General features: G+C 35.8%; 1 protein-coding gene across 2 annotated transcripts in view; it reads left to right on the forward strand.

The window, feature by feature from the left end:
* CCDC73 (coiled-coil domain containing 73) overlaps positions 1-19,633 on the forward strand; it is a 167,713-nt gene that overhangs the window by 76,538 nt on the left and 71,542 nt on the right. For both annotated transcript variants that reach the window (XM_025355520.1, XM_025355521.1), the window contains exons 4-7: positions 1,496-1,567; positions 4,246-4,281; positions 5,244-5,318; positions 16,813-16,851. In XM_025355520.1, coding sequence (XP_025211305.1) covers positions 1,496-1,567; positions 4,246-4,281; positions 5,244-5,318; positions 16,813-16,851 — 222 coding nt within the window. The remainder of the gene's footprint in view (positions 1-1,495; positions 1,568-4,245; positions 4,282-5,243; positions 5,319-16,812; positions 16,852-19,633) is intronic.

The following is a 19,633-nucleotide window of genomic DNA, read 5'->3' on the forward strand; positions in this document are numbered from 1 at the left end:
ACCACCTCCACACCAACATCTATTATTTTTAAATTTTTTGATTATGGCCATTCTTGCAGGAGTAAGGTGGTATCACATGATGGTTTTGATTTGCATTTCCCTGATCATTAGTGATGTTGAGCATTTTTCTATATGCTTGTTGACTATTTGCATATCTTTTTTTTTTTAAGACTCTGGATATTGTCCTTTGTCAGAGGTATAGATTGTGAAGATTTTCTGCCACTCTGTGGGTTGTTCGTTAACTCTGCTGATTATTTCTTTTGCTGTGCAGAATCTTTTTAGTTTAATTAAGTCCCATCTATTTATCTTTGTTTTTGTTGCATTTGCTTTGGGTTCTTCACCTGTTCCCAGCCCCAAATGACTTCGCAGAGTCGTAGCCCTGGCTGCACCTCCCTTGCTGCAGCTGGCATCCTCACAACAGTGACTCCAGATGGGCCACTACTGTCATCAATAAGAGGTCAAAAGATAAACTTTTTAAATTGCTAACTCAATGTATTATTTAGAAATCTGGAGCAAACAGCAGAAAAATTTGAAAGTGGTTGCCACTTTTAGACCTAATTTTTAAATGATGAGAATTATTAACTTTGATAAAAATAGAAGAACGTTAAAGTAATCTAGAATAGAAAGAACAGAACATGCAACTTCCACCAAAAAGGTGGGAGAAGGAGAAAAAGAGAAATGGAATCATATATAGATTTTTTTTCAGAAATTCTCTGTGGTAGTTTTGGTTTGTAAAAAATTATTCCAATGAACTTAAAGGTGTATATGTTGCCAGGTAAGCATTTCTGCTTAGATCATAAAACTGGTTTTTGTTGTTATTGTTGTTGTTTTTGAAGATCTAAGACAATAGTCTGCTTGTATACTAGGACTGTTAATTTGTTAATTTTAATTACTTTTGGTTAAAAGATATTTTTCTTAGAGAACGCTTTGGAGCAAATAATGTCCAAAGTTTAAAAATTTTAGAAGCAATGTGTTTTTTTCCCATGAAAAAAGCAACATAAAGCAAAATGCTTATGTGATGATTCTATGACAATTAAAAAATTATAAAATTGGGCCAGGTACAGTGGCTCATGCCTGTAATCCCAGCATCTTGGAAGGCCGAAGTGGGTGGATCACTTGAGTCCAGGAGTTTGAGACTAGCCTGTGCAACATGGCAAAACCCTGCCTCTACAAAAAATACAAAAATTAGCCGGGCATGGTGGCAGACATCTGTAATACCAGCTACTAGAGAGGCTGAAGCAGGAGAATCACCTGAGCCCGGGAAGGTCGAGGCTGCAGTGAGCTGTGATTGTGCCACTGCATTCCAGCTTGGGCAACAGAGTGAGACCCTCTCTCAAAAAATAATCAGAAAATTGGTTTAAAGTGGAATTCCAGGAACACAAAATAATGTATGTAAAAGGTATGGTTAACTTTAAATTGTGAACCCAGTTAAGATTTAAAGCTGAAAGAGAGTTGCTAGAATGTATATTTTAACTTGTCATAATTTTTAAAACAGGAAACTCTTCAGAATCAAAAGGAAACATTGGCAGAGCAACACAAGGAAGCAATGGCAGTTTTTAAAAAGCAGGTAATTTCGTAAGGATAGACAAATACTACCATTTTAAATATTGCATTTCCTCCCCCTCCCATGAATATTATGGCAAGCTGTTCTCCATACTCACCAAAGACAAAAAGGAGAACAAGGAATTATGGGAAGTAGGAAATGAATAAAATAATTTTTAATCACAACTGACAATAAAATGTAAAGTAGTAGAATGAGTTTGTTAAGGAGGGAAATTGGGAAAACTATTTTCTTGGAGATGAAGATATATTTTCATCTGTCCTAAATAATTTAGGTGAGTGGGATGTGTGTGTTGTTCTTTCCCCTTTCCTCTTTCTTTTAGTAGAACTTCCTAGGCTCTTGCCTCTTCCATAGTACCCCTTTACCAAAGTAGAGTTATAACATTATGATCAAAATCTGAGATGCAAGTAGGGAGATGTCAAGGATTAGAAGAGATGATTATTATGCACTGTAGCCTCCATAAATATCAATCATCAGTAACTAATAGTAGTACGAAAATGAGAAAAAAATCAAGACATAAATCGCTGTACATACCTTCAGCTAATTTGAATTCTGTAGCTCTTCTTGACTAAAATTTCTCTTCAGTTCCTAGTAAGAAAATATTGTAATAGTTTAAGAAAATGTGCTCATGTAAAATATCCTCTGAAAGTTTCCTTATCTCTATCTCACATCATTATTTTTTCATTTTTCCTTTCCTGTATTTATCTTCATCTTTATAATACAAGTGTGTGTAGATGTATGAATTTTTTTAAGCAAATGACTTTCTTCCTTTAATCTGAGATAGGCCTAACCAAGGTTATGGGAGTTTTAATTGAAGGTTAGGGAAGCAAAAGCCCAAAGTGTAGCACAGTATTCTCTAGGAAAGAGCAAGTCCACATCTCTGCTGTCACAAAGGACTTTGGGCAAGATAAGGATACTCAGATATCTGAAGGGTAGAGGAGAAAGTGCTCTTGGGTTCTTTGTTTTTTAATTTGTGTGTGTGTGTGTGTGTGTGTTTGTGTGTGTGTTTAAAGAAAGGGATCTTGAATGTGAGGAGTGTGAAAAAGGAAATAGGAGGCCGGGCGCTGTGGCTCTTGCCTGTAATCCCAGCACCTTGGGAGGCCAAGGCGGGCAGATCACAAGGTCAAGAGTTCCAGACCAGGCTGGCCAATATGGTGAAACTCTGTCTGTACTAAAAACACAAAAATTAGCCAGGCGTGGTGGCCGGAGCCTGTAATCCCAGCTACTTGGGAGGCTGAGGCAGGAGAATTGCTTGAACCCAGGAGGCGGAGGTTGCAATGAGCTGAGATCACACCATTGCAGTACAGCCTGGGCGACAGAGCAAGACTCTGTCTCTAAATAAATAAATAAATAAATAAATAAATAAATAAATAAATATTTCGGCTGGGCGCGGTGGCTCACGCCTGTAATCCCAGCGCTTTGGGAGGCCGAGGCCGGCAGATCACGAGGTCAGGAGATCGAGACCATCCTGGCTAACACAGTGAAACCCCGTCTCCACTGAAAATATAAAAGAAAAAATTAGCCGGGCGTGGTGGTAGGTGCCTGTAGTCCCAGCTACTTGGGTGTCTGAGGCAGGAGAATGGTGTGAACCCGGGAGGCGGAACTTGCAGTAAGCCGAGATCGCCCCACTGCACTCCAGCCTGGGCGACAGAGCGAGACTCCGTCTCACAAAAAAAAAAAAAAAAAAAAAAAAAAAAAAAGAAAGAAAAAAGAAAAAGGAAATAGGGAATTTCCAAAGAAAAATTTCATTTCTTGAAAATTTTGCCTAATACTCTTGTGTTGCTTAGAATATTTCATAATTTTCCTTTGGTGTGTGTACTTTAGTTTTTCTGTTCTAAAATGTCATTATTTTTATTTATTTATTTAGAGACAGTCTCGCCTTGTAGCCCAGGCTGGAGTGCAGTAGCCTGATCTCAGCTCACTGCTATCTCCACCTCCAGGACTCAAACGATCCTCCCACCTTCCAAGTAGCTGGGACATTTTTGTCAAGGAAGTCTCACTATACTGCCCTGGCTGGTCTCAAAACTCTTGGGCTCAAGCAATTCTCTCGCCTCAGCTTCCCAAAGTATTGGGATTACAGGCATGAACTACCATGCCTGGCCATTAAAATGTTATTATTTTTTTAAACAGGTCATAATTTGTTAGGCTGCACAAATTTTTGAACATAAATACTGTCAATGATAATACAAATGATACTGATTTACAAAATTGTACCTTTGGAAAATGATAAAAGCTGTGATTTAGGAGTGGATGGCAAAATATTCAGACATTTAAGAAAAACTTCTGGAGGAAAAAACAAAACTTTCAAGGATAATTGGTGTCTCTGATCAGTGTGATTAAATTGCTAATTTTGAACTGGGTGTAGTGGTGTGTGCCTCTAGTCTCAGCTACTTGGGAGGCTGAGGTGGGAGATCCCTTGAGCCCTGGAGTTGGAGTACAGCCTGGGCAACATAGCAAGACCTCATCTCAAATAAATAAATACAAAGTTCATTTACGTTACTGACTGGCTTTTTTTCTCATTTTATATCATTATTATTTATTTTCTGAATCTGAAAATAACATTCACATTATTTCCATTTCAAACAATATAGATATATAACGTGTTTCTTTAGTCTCAGTGACCAGTGTAGATCACTCTTAACAGTTTATCTCCCTTTATTTTAATTTTTAAAATTGTTTATCAGTTGCAAATGAAGATGTATGCCCTGGAAGAAGAAAAGGTATTTATAATTTTTTTAAAAATTTTCTATCGATTAAAAGGTATTTATTTTTACAAAATAATTTAAAACATAGCTAAATGCCTTTTATTATCCGTTGTTTGCCATAACAGAAAAGAGCATTAGTAACAAACTAATGGAGGTGGTTAACTGCTTAAAATCTTAGAAAGGACTGAAGATATAATCATGTTACTTCACTTCCGTCATTTTAGAGTTCAGAATACAGAGGCCTAACAAGACTAAATGACTTGCCAAAGGTCTCACTTTGAAGTGGCAAAATTGAGACTAGAACCCAGACCTCTTCAGGTCCCAAATTAATGTTCTTACCATTCAGTGCAGTGTTTCTATTAACCATGGTATGTTTTTAGTGCTTTTTCACTGGAATTACTGTCTTTAAAAAATATGGAAATGACTTGCAACTGGGTGCAGACCAACTGGCAAAGGGGATAAAGCTCCAACAAACCTAGAAATTTATCTGACACTAAATATTTTCTCTAGCTATTTAATAGTTAATACATGTTTTTATTATCTCAATGAACATGCTGTTAGTAATAATCACTTATAGTTTATTTTTAGCCAAAGATCTTCTGTAAAAAATTCTCTCATGTTTTTATATTCATTAGACAAATGCATCTGTATCTTATTAATTAGAATGTATTTATTCTAGTTGTATTAATTAAGTAATTATAAAGTGTCTAAGTTCTCGGGTAGAATGCTCTACTGATAAAATGATTTGTCATTATAATAAGATATTCTATTTCATGATCATTGTAACCATATAAAGGCCTTATTGTAATTTTATATTTTGAAATCATTAGAAGTGTAATTTGTCGCACAGATAGAAAGTTAAAGCCTGTGAAATATTTGGTTTAAAATAGAGATTTTCGTTCTTGAGCTCTTATATTTTACCCTTTTGTATTATCATTTACATTGGAAAGTACTGAAATACAGTTTTTTACTTAAAGGGAAAATATCAGCTTGCTACAGAAATAAAGGAAAAAGAAATAGAAGGATTGAAGGAAACATTAAAAGCACTACAGGTAAAAATAAGTATGTACTGTTTAAAAAGTAGTTTGGTATTTTAGCATTGTATCAGTAAAATGCCTTTAGATATGTAAGCTACAAAGAAAAGCTGACAGAAATTTATATTTAATATATTACATAATTTAATACTTTTTCCTGAGAGCCTTGTTTTAAAATTAGGAGTTTTACTTTACTATATTTTACTTTAGAAAGAAATATTAAAATAATTTTTAGTATATCTTATTAAGATAGTTAAATAGATGCATTTTTAACATTTTATACATAAGGAAAATGAGTAAGGCATATATATTGTAACTGACTTACCCATGGTCCTTAAAAATTAAAATAGATAGAATTTTTACTATGTGCTAAGTACTGTGCTTATTTTCTACAAACACAAAAACTAAGAAAACATTACCTTTGTCCTTAAGTTGTTCATAGTCTCTTAGAGAATACAGAAGTATTTAACTAATGATGATTCATTCAATATATATTGAGGGTCTACTATGTGCAAACACTTTTCTCAGCATTAAGGATACAGCAATGATAAACAAGACAAAATCTCTGCCCTTGTGAAGCTTAGCCTAATGGGGAAGACATAAAGTAAAATGAAGTAATTAGTGGAATAATGATTGTTGGGAAAACGATATTCATGCAATTTCAAACAGATAACATTAATTACAAATAGCAAAATGTATTTTTACATTAGAAGGATCCTGAAGGTCACTACTTTAATCAAGTGATTGAGTCTAGCAATGTTAATAATGATACAGCTTTTCCGTGGATCCACTGTTATTATGCAATAAGGAGGACTGAACTTCACCTATGTAATTTTCTTGCCAAAAATATTATTTGAAATCTAATTATGATGAAACAATTAGACACAATCACAATGTGTGGCACATTCTATATGACATCTAGGCTGGACTCAAAAAACTTCATTGTTAAATAAGGAAACAATAGACACTGGGGCCTACTTGAGCATGGAGGATGGGAGGAAGGTGAGGATCAAAAAAGGACATATTGGGTTCTGTGCTTATTACCTGGGTGGTAAAATCATCTGTACAACCAACCCCCGTGACATGCAATTTACCTGTATAACAGACCTGCATATGTACCCTTGAACCTAAAAGTTCAAACCAAACCAAAACAAAAAAAACTTCAGTGTCATGAAAAAAGAAAGGGGAGCTACTTTTGATTAAAGTAATAGAGGCCAAGGCAGCAGATCACTTGAAGTCAGGAGTTGGAAACCAGCCTGGCCAACATGGTGAAACTCTGTCTCTACCAAAAATACAAAAATTAGCCAGGCATGGTGGCGGGTGCCTGTAGTGCCAACTGCTCAGGAGGCTGAGGCAGGAGAATCGCTTGAATCTGGGAGGCAGAGGTTGCAGTGAGCGGAGATCACATCACTACACTCCAGCCTGGGTGACAGAGCGAGACTCCATCTCAAAAAAAAGAATATGTAGTATGTGAACTTTCACTGGATCCTGGATCAAGAATAAAACCAGCCATAAAAATTTGGAGAGGACAATTGGGATATTTGAATATGACCTTATATTAGATTATATTATTGAATTATTTTCCTAGGTATAATAATATAGTAATGTCCTAGGTATAATATTATCCTAGGCATAATATTATGGTTATAAAAAAGAAAGTTTTTATTCTTAGAAAATGTATGATGAAGTATTTAGGGTGAAATCAGCTATTAGCTGCAACTTACTTTCAGATAGTTCAGAAAAAACGAAAAGTATGTGTATATATAAACACAAAGAAAAGTATGGAAAAATGTTAACATACATCCTAGGCTGGGTGTGGTGGCTCATGCTTGTAATCCCGGCATTTTGGGAGGCTGAGACTGGAGGACTGCGTTCCAGACCAGCCTGGGTAACATAGGGAGATCCTGTCTCTATAAAAAATTGAAAAAAATATTAGCTGGGTGTGGTAGTGAGCACCTGTAGTCTTAGCTACTCCAGAGGCTGAGGTGGAAGAATTGCTTGAGCCCACAAGGTTGAGGCTGCTGTGAGCCATGATCAGGCCACTACCCTCTGTTTCAAAAAAAAAAAAAAAAATCCTTGTGTTTTTTTTCAACAAAAAAGTAGTGATCAGAAACTCTAGGGAAAACATAACTATATGAGAAAGATATAAAGCAAGTTAAAATTTGGGATGGTTCTGAGCAATTGATGGAATGTAAGAAGAGAAGAGGCCCGGCGTGGTGGCTCATGCCTGTAATCCCAGCATTGCTTGACGAATGCTGAGCCCAGGAGTTCAAGACCAGCCTGGGCAACATGGTGAAACCGCATCTGTACAAAAAAATATATACACAAAAATTAGCCAGATATGGTGGTGCGTGGCTGTAGCTCCAGCTACATGGGAGGCTGAGGTTAATCGCTTGACCCAGAAGGTTGAGGCTGCATTGAGCTGTGATTGCGCCACTGCACTCCAGCCTGGGTGACAGAGTGAGACCCTGTCTCTAAAAAAAAAAAAAAAAAAAAAAAGATATTTAGGTCTTGAATGCAGTAAAAAAGAGAAGATACTTAGGTCTCGATCATAGTAAAATTGTTCTTCAAGTAGCACACTAGAACTATATAGAAGGAAATGTATTAGTACCCCCTGTTAGACTCATGCATTAAACGCTACCTATATTGATTGTAATAATGTAAACACTGTTGTAATAATGTATTACACTGTAATAATGTAAACACTGCTCCATTCACGCTCCCAGAAGAGGCATGAATAAAGAGAGGATAGGTAGATGTCGTAAAACCCAGATTGGGAGTAATGGGATAGATGATCTCTAAGATATTCAGCTCCAAAGCTCTATTTTATTATTTTACTTCGTTAAATTTAAACTTACTTAATTTTATATATTATATTAATTCCTCTTATAGAACTGAAGGGATATTTAATATATAACATGTTATTTCTAGTTTTGAAGCCTAATTTTATTAGGCCATACCTAATCACATGGACAAAAGGAAATTAGATTTCTGGAGCTTTGAGTTTATACATTTATGCATGAGGAATTCTTAGATATTTGGGTAATTTTATAGTCTGGAGAATGATAGAAGGAAATGTAATAAAATAGCAAAGCTCTCAAAGTTGGGAAGGTAAAAAATACATCCTTCTCAACAAATGGTACAGGAACAGCTGGACATCCATAGGAAAAAAATGCATCTAGACACAGATTTACATGAAATTTAATTCAAAATGGAACACAGACCAAAATGTAAAACACAAATCTAAAAAACTCCTAGAAGATAACATAGGGGAAAATCTAGATGACCATGGGTTTGCTGATAACTTTTTTGATACAACACCAAAAGCATGATTTCTAAAAGAATTGATAAGCTGGACTTCATTAAAATTAAAAACTTTACCTACTCTGGCTTGTCAAGAGAATGAAAAGACAAGCCACAGAGTAGGAAAAAAAGCATTTGCAAAAGACACCTCTGACAAAGGACAGCTATCCAAAATAACAAAGACCTCTTAAAACTGAACTATAAGAAAACAATCTGATTTTAAAATGGGCCAAAGATCTTAACAGACACCTCACCAAAGAAGATATACATACAGATGGCATATAAGTTTGTGAAAAGATGCACCACATCATATGTCATTAGGGAAATACAAATTAAAACAACAAAGATACACTACTCACCAACTATACGACATTCTGGAAAAGGAAAAATGATGGAGGCGGTAAAAAAAAGTGGTTGTGGCCAGGCGCAGTGGCTCACACCTGTAATCCCAGCACTTTGAGAGGCCGAGGCAGACAGATCACCTGAGGTCAGAAGTTTGACACCAGCCTGGCCAACATGGTGAAAACCTGTTTGTACTGAAAATACAAAAATTTGGTGGGGTGTGGTGGTGGGCACCTGTAGTCCCAACTACTTGGGAGGCAGAGGCAGGAGAATCGCTTGAAGCTGGGAGGTGGAGATTACAGTGAGCCGAGATCGCACCATTGCACTCCAGCCTAGGGGACAAGAGCGAGACTCCATCTTGAAAGAAAAAAAAAGTGGTTTCCAGGGGTTGAAGGAGGGAGAGATAAAAAGGCAGAGTACAGAAGATTTTTACGGCAATAAAAATACTCTGTATGATACTGTAATGGTGGACACATGTCATATAGTTGTCCAAACTCATAGTATGTACAATACCAAGAATGAATTCTAATATTAGCTGTGAACTTTGGGTGATAATGATGTCAGTGTAGGTTCATTAATTGTAAGAAATGTACCTGTATTAGTCCATCCTCACATTGCTATAACGAGCTACCCGAGACTGCGTAATTTATGAACAAAAGAGGTTTAATTGACTTACAGTTCTGCAGGCTGTATAGGAAGCATGGCTGGGAGGCCTCAGGAAACTTAAAATCATGGTGGGAGGGGAAGTAAGCATGTCTTACCTTGGCAGAGCAGGAGAGAGAGACAGCTAAGGGGGAAAGTGCTACACACTTTTAAACAACCAGATCTCATGAGAATTCCATCATGAGATAACACTAGAGGGATGGTGCTAACCATTAGAAACTGCCCTCATTATCCAGTCACCTCCCACCAGGCCCCTCCTCCAACAATGTGGGGATTACAATTTGACATAAGATTTGGGTGGGGACACAGAGCCAAACCATATCAGTACCCCTCTGGTGGGGGATTTTAATAATGGGGGGTTATGTATGTGTGGGGCAGGGAGTATATGGTATATCTCTTTACCTTCCTCTGGATTTTGCTGTGAACCTCAATCTTCTCTAAAAAATTCTTTTAAAAATCACTCAGTCCTACAGCTTTCTAAGTTGAATTACAATAATTATTTTTATTACTAAAATATTTGTTTATTTTCTTTGTTTTACGATTTAAGAGTTCTTTTGTGACATGAAAATTAATATATTTATTTCTGAAAACAATTTAAGTCTTTATCACTTCAAGTATTACCTTCCCCAATGAGTCTTTATATTTTCTCCTTTCAACCTCCTAAGAAGATACATTTTGAATCTTCTCATTCATCCTCCATGTCTCTATACCTTATACACTTTCTATTTCTTTATGCCTGTGAGCTTGCTGTTTCTTATGTAATTTTTTTTCTTTTTTTTTTTTTTTGAGACGCAGTCTCACTGTGTTGTCCAGGCTGGAGTGCAGTGGCACGATCTCGGCTCACTGCAAGCTCCGCCTCCCAGGTTCACGCCATTCTCCAGCCTCAGCCTCCCAAGCAGCTGGGACCACAGGTGCCCGCCACCACGCCCAGCTAATTTTTTGTATTTTTAGTACAGACAGGGTTTCACCATGCTAGCCAGGATGGTCTCAATATCCTGACCTCGTGATCCGCCCGCCTGGGCCTCCCAAAGTGCTGGGATTACAGGCGTGAGTAATTTTCTGAGATATATCTTTTAGTTCACTAATTCTTCAACTATGTTTTATCTGCCATATAACTTATGTTTCAAGTTTTTTATTTTATAATGACGTTTTTCTTTTATAGATATTCTATTTGGTGCTTTAAAAAATCTGCCTTTTCCTAGTGTCTTATTTTTTTTCATATTTCTTATTTATCTTTTATGTCTCTAATCATTAAAAATACTTTTAATAATATCTTTGAGATTCTTCTGTTATTTTTAAATATTGGTGGGTACAAGTCTTCCTGTTTGCAGTGGCTGCCTGCTAATGCTCCTTCATTGTAAATCTTCCTTTTTAATGTGGTTCATAAATTTTAAATTGTGAGCCCCTCTTTAGTGGAGATTGTATTTTTCTGATGAACTTGTGGAATTGTTCCTACAGAGCTCTTTTGTATTTGCTTCTGTTCTGAGCCTCAAGGATTTCACAGAACAGTTTCTGGTTGTTACCTTAATTTATCATCTAGGATGTACATACCATGCAGGGAGCATCTATTATTAGGACTTTATACCCTTTTGTACTACAAGTTTAGGTTTTTCTATTTCTCATGGAATAATTTTTGGTTTTGGACCAGTGATCTAGGCAGACATTTTTTCGTGCTGGTAGGCTGAGTTCTTCTAGTCTTTCTTTCGTGAAGTTAGCTGTTTTTCTAGAGTCCTTTCTCTATACCAGTGTTCTAGATCCCCTGGCTTTGTGCCCACATGGATATTAAAACCCTGACTTTGCCATGACAGCCTATATCTGTTTGTAGGGGTTTCTGGATTACTAGAGCATCACCTTGCATAGTTACAACTCTGACTATGGGTTTCCTGTCTTATTTTTGATGTCTGACAATTTCCTTATCTTTCTTTTGAACTTCAGCTGTATGTTAACTTTTTTTTATTGATGCTATATATTTTTCAAACATTTCACATTAGTTCATTCCACAATGTTTTTAAGAATCACTTAAGTTTTTTTCTTTGAAAGTATCATCAGCTTTTAGAGACATCGGAAGTACAATAGAAAGAACTTATTTTCCTGAATGATTTTAGAATAATTTGCCAAACTGATGCTCTATCGTCTCATTACTATAGTATATCCTTATTACAATCAGGGATATTCTCCTGTAAAACCATAACACAGCAATCAAAATCAGGAAGTTAACACTGGTATATAACTGTAATGTTCAGGACTCATTCAGTTTCACCAATTGTCGCATTAAAGTATTTTCATAACAAAAGGGTCTAGTTTAGAATCCTGTGTTTGTATTTAGTTGTCATAGCTCTTTAATCTCTTTCAGTCTGGAAGACTTTCCTAGTCTTTGGTTTATTCTTATAACTTTGACAGTCTTGAAGATTACAGACCATTATTTTGTAGAATGTTCCTTAGTTTCTGTTTGTACAATGTTTCCTCATGGTTAGATTCAGTTTATTTATCACAGAAGTAATGCCATATTCTTCTTATTGAATCCTATCAGATAGCTAATGGTTTCAATTTGTTTTATTATTGGTGATGTTCACTCTGATAATTTGACTAAGGAAGTATCTGACAAATTTCTCCACTGTAAGGTTACTCTTTTCTCCTTTGTAATCAGCATATTTTGTGGAGAGGCACTTTGAAACTATGTAAATATGTCATTTCTCACCAAACTTTTAATAGATTTATTTATATCAATATAGGCTCATAGTTTCTTGTTTTATACAATGGATTAAAATATTTGACTATCATTTATTTTTATCAAATTATTCTTGGTTTGGCCAGTGGGAGTCCATTCAAGCTGGCTGCTAGGTATTTTTGACATGTCTTCATCATTCATTTAGGATTTTTCTGCTTTCAGATAAAAATAAAATATACCAGGATCACCTCATACTTTACCTGATCTTGCCCCGTAATAAACCATTTCTCCATGTTGCCCTGGTTCCTTTTAGTAGAAAAAAAGGTATATAGAAACCAAGGTCTGAGTGCTATTACAATTATTACTGTTGGAGTATCATTGTTCTCAGACCCCCTCAGTGGACAGAGCTAGGAAATATATGTATATATTTACATACATACACACATACACACATATACTTACAGTTACATATATTTTTATATCAATCTATGTATGTATATTGAAAACCATTAATTTGCACTACTGCAAATTACAATCCCAAACTACAAGGATTATTTTAGTTTATTTCTTCTCTTTAGTACTTCTCTTTCAATGAGAAATCTGACTTTCATTATCACTAAGACGTTGACTTATTTCATAAAACACCCTGTTACGTAACCAGTCCACCATTCTGCTGCCCCCTCTTTCCTTATGTGGATGTCCTCCTTTTCCTGCTTGGATTCTGACACTTTCAGCAGGGTTGCCCTTTTGCAAGGTCACCCTCCTCACCTTACTTAGTTTCTGACTCCCCACAGTAGACTGCCCTCCCTTACATGGGGAAATCCTCTTTTCTCCATTCAGGCCTGTTATTCTGTTCTGGAATGCTCTAGACACAACCCCCTCACCACTTCCTCACATACCCCTACCTTATACTGCCTAACCTAATGGACTTCAGGGCTGAACTGTTTAAGAAGAGGAAGGGGTTAAATGTTTTAAACATAGTATTTGGGGGACTTTATTCCCAACTAAAATAATTCAATAAATGGAAAATTAATAGGAAAATAAGATTTTTCTCTAAAGCAGTGTGCTTTCAGTCAGCTTTTCTTATAATTTTCCATAAAGTGAAGGATAACTATAATAGGAAAACATTTGTATTTTATTCTTGAAGTTGCCTTCTATAGTTAATGCATTAGCATTAGTATAGTTTTGTTCTGATATTAGAGGTATGCCTATATGTGATATTAACCAATTTGTAAATAATTAAAAATATTAAATATAGCATATATAAAAATACTGCATGTCAATCCAATTATATTATTTTCAGATTCATCTATGTGTCAGAAATGCGGGAGTTTATTAGTTGGGCAGTGCTCTAGAGCTATTGATAAAATACAGCTGTGGACTATAATTGAGAAAGAATAAATGCAGAGGTGTGTGTGAATAATGGTGGCCTGAAATTATTTGGTAAATTTGCTCTAGATATAGTTTTATCTTTGGCTAATGGTAGCAGATAATAAATTCAGGATCAGAGTAATATATTGTCTTCTGAATTTTGTCTTTTCATTTTTTCCTCTTATTTTTCTAGATGACCTCAAAACATTTTCCTTTGCTTTTGTGCTGAATGCCTTAAAAAGTACTCTGATCTCATCCAGGCTCATGTCTTTAAAATGGGATCTACATGTAGAAGACTTCTAAATGTTTATCTCCTAACCCCTAATCCATCCTACATTAACTATTTGCTGTCTCTGCTTGGATATCTAAAAGACACCTCAAACTTGACATGGTTAAAACTAAGTTTCTAAAGTCCTGCCTCCTGAAAACTGGCTTATTTAATCTTTTCCATCCTTATTAATGACAACTCTCTTTTTCCAGTTCCTTTTTTTTTGGCTCTGCCTCAGAGTGTATCTGCTTTCCAACCACTTCTTATTTCATCCACTACTAACATCCTAGTCCTCGTTCATCATCCTCTTTCATCTGGATTATTACAGTAGCTTATTAAGTGATTTTTCTTGCCACAACTTCTGTTCCCTTCTAATGTGAATGTAATAGAGTGAGTCTTTAAAAAGCTAAGTCAGGGCCTGGCGCGGTGGCTCGTGCCTCTAATCCCAGCACTTTGGGAGGCTGAGGTGGGCAGATCACGAGGTCAAGAGATCAAGACCATCCTGGCTAACATGGTGAAACCCCGTCTCTACTAATAATATAAAAAGTACCCAGGCATGGTGGCATGCACCTGTAGTCCCAGCTACTTGGGAGGCTGAGGCAGGAGAATTGCTTGAACCCGGGAGGCAGAGGTTGCAGTGAACTGAGATCATGCCACTGCACTCCAGCTTGGCGACAGAGCAAGACTCTGTCTCCAAAAAAAAAAAAAAAAAAAAAAGGCTAAGTCAGGCTTTGTCACATTTGTCCTCAGAACTCTGTAGTGGCTTTCCATCTCATTAGTTATAAAAACCAAATCTGTATCACACATAACGAGGCCTACAATGATTTGGGTCCCCTTGCCTTCCCTTGCCCCTCTCTGAACTCTGCTGTTCTTCACCTTGCTTACTCCCTTCCAGCCACATGGACTTCCTTGCTATTCTTTGAACACACTAGACCTTATTCCACGTTAGAGAACCTGCTGAAATATTCTTCCTTACTTCTATCCAGGTCTTTACTCAGAATTTGCTATCTCAGAAAGGAGTTTCCTGACCATCCTGTGTAATCGTCTTCCCTCATTTATTGTTTTTCTTTAACACCTATCAATATCTAATATACCATATGTTTTAGCTTATATTGCTTTTTCTCTTGCCCAGAATTTAAGCTGGGCAGGATTTTTTCTTTTGGTCCAGTGTTGTACCCCCAGTGTCTATATCAATGCTTTACTTACAATAAGCATTCAACATTTATGGAAGAAATGAATCATATACAACCCATCCATTAATATAAAATAAAATAAAATATAATAAAAATCAGGTCATTCATGGCAGTAGGCTAAAAAATTTATTTCATAGGAAATGTGTAGTAATTATTGTACTTTTGCTTAAAATTTAAAAAATGTAAGTAGGATTTAAGAAGATAGGCACTCATATATGGCTGGTTGGCGTTTAACTTGGTCAATCCTCTAGAAGACTATGTAACAATTTTTTTTTTTTTTTGACAGAGTCTCATTCTGTCACTCAGGCTGGAGTGCAGTGGTGCGGTTTCAATTCACTGCAACCTCCATCCCCCCGGGCTCAAGCAATCATCCTGGCCTCAGCCTCCCGGGTAACTGGGATTACAGGCACACACCATCATACCCAGCTTAGTTTTGTTTGTTTTCAGACTTTCACCATGTTACCCAGGTTGGTTTTGAACTCCTGGGCTCAAGCAATCCACCCACCTCAGCCTCCTAAAGTGCTGGAATTACAGACATGAGGCCCTGCGCTGGCTTATGTAACGGTTTTTAAAAACCTATAAAAATTAAGAAATCTTAGAAATTCTGCTTCTTGGAACTTATCCTAATAAAAAGAATAACTATAAAAGTCTAGATATAAGCATGTTTATTTCAGAATATTTCATAATAGTAAAAAACTCAATTCAGTAAACCTGTAAATATGAGTGATTAGGTAAGCTATGGTAAAGTTAAAAAATGGAATACTGTGTAGCCATTAAAAAGTTATATTGTACATTAATTTGTCACAGAAATGTGTTTATTATATATTAAGTAAAGTAGGTTACAAAATAGATATTTATTATCACTTTCCACTGGCTCTCTTTTAAAGTATAAATATATGTTTTTAAAAAACTGGTAGAGTGGGGCATGGTGGCTTACACCTGTAATCTCAGCACTTTAGGAGGGCAAGGCTAGAGGATCTCTTGAGCCCAGGAGTTCAAGATCAGCTTGGGCAACATAGTGGGACCCTGTCTCTACAAAAAATTTTAAAAATTAGCCAGGTGTGGTGGCATGTTCCTATAGTCCACAGCTACTTATGAGGCTGAGGTAGCAGGAGGATTGCTTGAGCCTAGGAGGTTGAGGCTGCAGTGAGCTGTGATCATCGCAGTGCACTCCAGCCTAGGTAATACAGTGTGACCCTATCTTAAAAACAAACAAACGAATCAAACAAACAAAAACTGGTAGTACCAAAGTGTTAATGACTGTTATCTGTGGATCATGAGATGATTTGTTTGTTTAAAACAGTTGTTATGCTTGTTTTTTTTTATACTTTTCCTCAGGGAAGAGCTAATATGAAGTAACAAACTCCCCTAGACTGCTCTCTCTATCTCTCTTGCTTTATTTTTGCCTTAGTGGTTATCACTCTCTAACATGCATACATTTTACTTATATTTGTCGGTCCTGTCACCACCCCCCACTAGAAAGTAAGTTTCTTAAAGGTAAGGACTTCGTTTTGTTCACTGCTATATTCTAGGAGTCTAGGAAAGTATCTAGCATATAGTAGGTGCCATAAATGTGTTGAATAAATCAATAATGGTACACAGAAGATAAATGCCACATTTTATAGCATGTAATTTTGATACCAGAGGAATTTGTTGTAGATAATTAAAGTATTTTAATGAGATTTTCCCCCCTTATTTTTCAAGGTTTCTAAATACTCTTTACAGAAGAAAGTGAGTGAAATGGTAAGGAAATTATAAAACATATTTTCCCCCCATCTGGATTAGTACTTAGGGGGATTAGTATTTTTGTGAATAAAATGTGACATATATAGTGAAAAAAATTAATTGTTGAAACTGGATATTACTGTCCCCAGTAATATTAAAGGGGATATTTGCAATTTCGCGTGTTGCATACATGAATTATTTCACAAATTTATTTCTAGGTTACATAGTACTTATACAGGTTGAGCATCCCAAATCTGAAAACTCAAAATTTGAAATGCTTCAAAATTGGAAACTTTTTGAGCATCAACATGATGCTCAAAGAAAATGCTCATTGGAGTATTTTGGACTTGGATTTTTGCATTTGAGATGCTCAACCCATAGGTATAATGCAAATATTCCAAAATCCAAAAATATCCCAAATATGAGATACTTCTGGTCCCAGCATTTCTGATTAGAGATATTCAACCTGTATATTTAAAATAAATTTTACACAGTTCCCAAATTATTGTTAGGGTCTTATAGTGAAAACAAACAACAAAACTCTAAAACCTCTTATTTTAATGGTATCTCTTCTAGATATTTATGTAAACGTGTAATTATTAATTATAGCCTGAAAAGAACAAAATATATGAAGCAGTATTTGGGATATAATATTTATCCCTTATCAGTCTACACTTGGGATATGGTACTGATCCTACATTGTTCAACAAGTATTTATTTGCTGTGCATTCCTCTTTTATAGTCTATTAAAAAATGAATGTTTTTGCTTTTACAGCATAACGCTTTAGGGAATATTTACTTTGATATTTTTCCCTTCTAGCCCTATTTTATTCAGAAGGATTTTCTTTTCTGTGTTTTTGGTTGACCAAAATTTTCCTATATCCACTTAAATTGTCAAAGGGCTTTTTGGGTGGGGTTATGCTATTCAGTCTTCATTTTTTGGAGCAGACTTTAAAGCAAGTAAAATTAATTTTTGAGTAAGGCTTATATATTATATATATGAGAAGTAAGAAATGAACTATCACCCCTTCTGACATTACATACAAAAACATAAAGTATTTTGCTTCTTGAAATTGTTTGGTGTGTTAGAAAATAAAAGAGCCATAGAGAGATTGCTAAGCTTGATTGAATAAAAGATGTGAAAATTCTGTTGCTGTTCAACTGGAAAGAATAAAAATAATGTTGTCAGACTATTTTAAACCGTGATTTTAATTAAGAAGCTGAAAAACTAGATTCTGGTTTAGCTTTAAGTACCATGACATTTGTACTGAAAGTCATCTTCAACGCTACAGTGGTTTTACACAAAATATAGTGAAATTGAATAATGTGCCCTTTGACCTGGGAGATAAGGCTACAAGTTAAAGATCAAAGGCAACATAAAATGTGTGTTATTTTATTCCACTTTCAAATTTCATCAAACAGATACTTACGATCTTTAAAAAAAACATAAAAACATGTATATACTTATTCTAGTTTTTGGTCACTTCTAAGCTTTTTGTTATTGTGAATTACAACATTTATACCTACTAAAATGATATTTCAGTTATAGTCATAATTTTTTTTCTGACAGTTTAAAGCATTGCATCAATTTTAATTTTAAAAAATTTATATATTGATATATATTTAATATTTTATATTCATTCTGGCAGAACATTTATATTTTGGATTTAAAAGTTAGAAGTACTCCTTTTTCTAAGCATTCTTACATATATTCATTTTACGTTATTCCTGTTACATTATTATTATATAATTCAGATGACTTGTTCTTTATTCTAAGTGCTGTATAGTATTCAGTAATTCAGTTAATCTTATTTTATTCCAAGCAGTACATTATTCTTTTATGTTATTTGTTTCCATGGGCAAGACAGGAAGCAAGATAGCCACTAGTGTGAAGGCAGGACTATGGGGAGCAATAAAGTTAGGGTCCTAAAAGAAATAGCTTGAAAAGTAGTATTAAGAAAATGTCGGCCGGGCGCGGTGGCTCAAGCCTGTAATCCCAGCACTTTGGGAGGCCGAGACGGGCGGATCACGAGGTCAGGAGATCGAGACCATCCTGGCGAACACGGTGAAACCCCGTCTCTACTAAAAAATACAAAAAACTAGCCGGGCGAGGCGGCGGGCGCCTGTAGTCCCAGCTACTCGGGAGGCTGAGGCAGGAGAATTGCCTGAACCCGGAGGCAGAGGTTGCAGTGAGCCGAGATCATGTCACAGCACTCCATGCTGGGCGACAGAGAGAGACTCCGTTTCCAAAAAAATAAATAAATACATGAAAACTTCCTTGAATTGAAAAAATGCCATTAACCCGGTTTTCAGTGAAATTGTGTTAGGTTTCTAGACATCTGCTGAGAGCTAATATAATTCTCTCAATCAAAAATTAAGGGGTATTTTAGAAGAAAGGAATATGGTTCATTATTGCTCACCATTACTGATAATAGTAACTACCCAGGTAGGCATAAGCTCTCCAGGACTAAGTACATTTATCAACTTGTTTGCATTTATAACTGCTGCAAAATTAAATCAAATAAGTAGTGAAAAGCCTGATGACATACATGAGAAACTTTCAACTGATATATCATAATTATTACCAATAATATTACCATTTTAAAAATCATTTAAAAAATAGCTTTGAAAAAATTAAGACTGTCATCAGACTTGCCAAGATAATATAGTTAGGTACAACTAAAATGGTAATGTGTGTTCTTCATGTATAAATATATATATGTGTGTGTATATGTGTGTGTGTGTGTGTGTGTGTGACGGAGCCTTGCTCTGTCGCCCGGGTTAGAGTGCAGTGGCGTGA

The sequence above is a fragment of the Theropithecus gelada genome, chromosome 14 (genome assembly GCF_003255815.1).
Source record: "Theropithecus gelada isolate Dixy chromosome 14, Tgel_1.0, whole genome shotgun sequence".
Taxonomy (NCBI): Eukaryota; Metazoa; Chordata; class Mammalia; order Primates; family Cercopithecidae; genus Theropithecus; species Theropithecus gelada.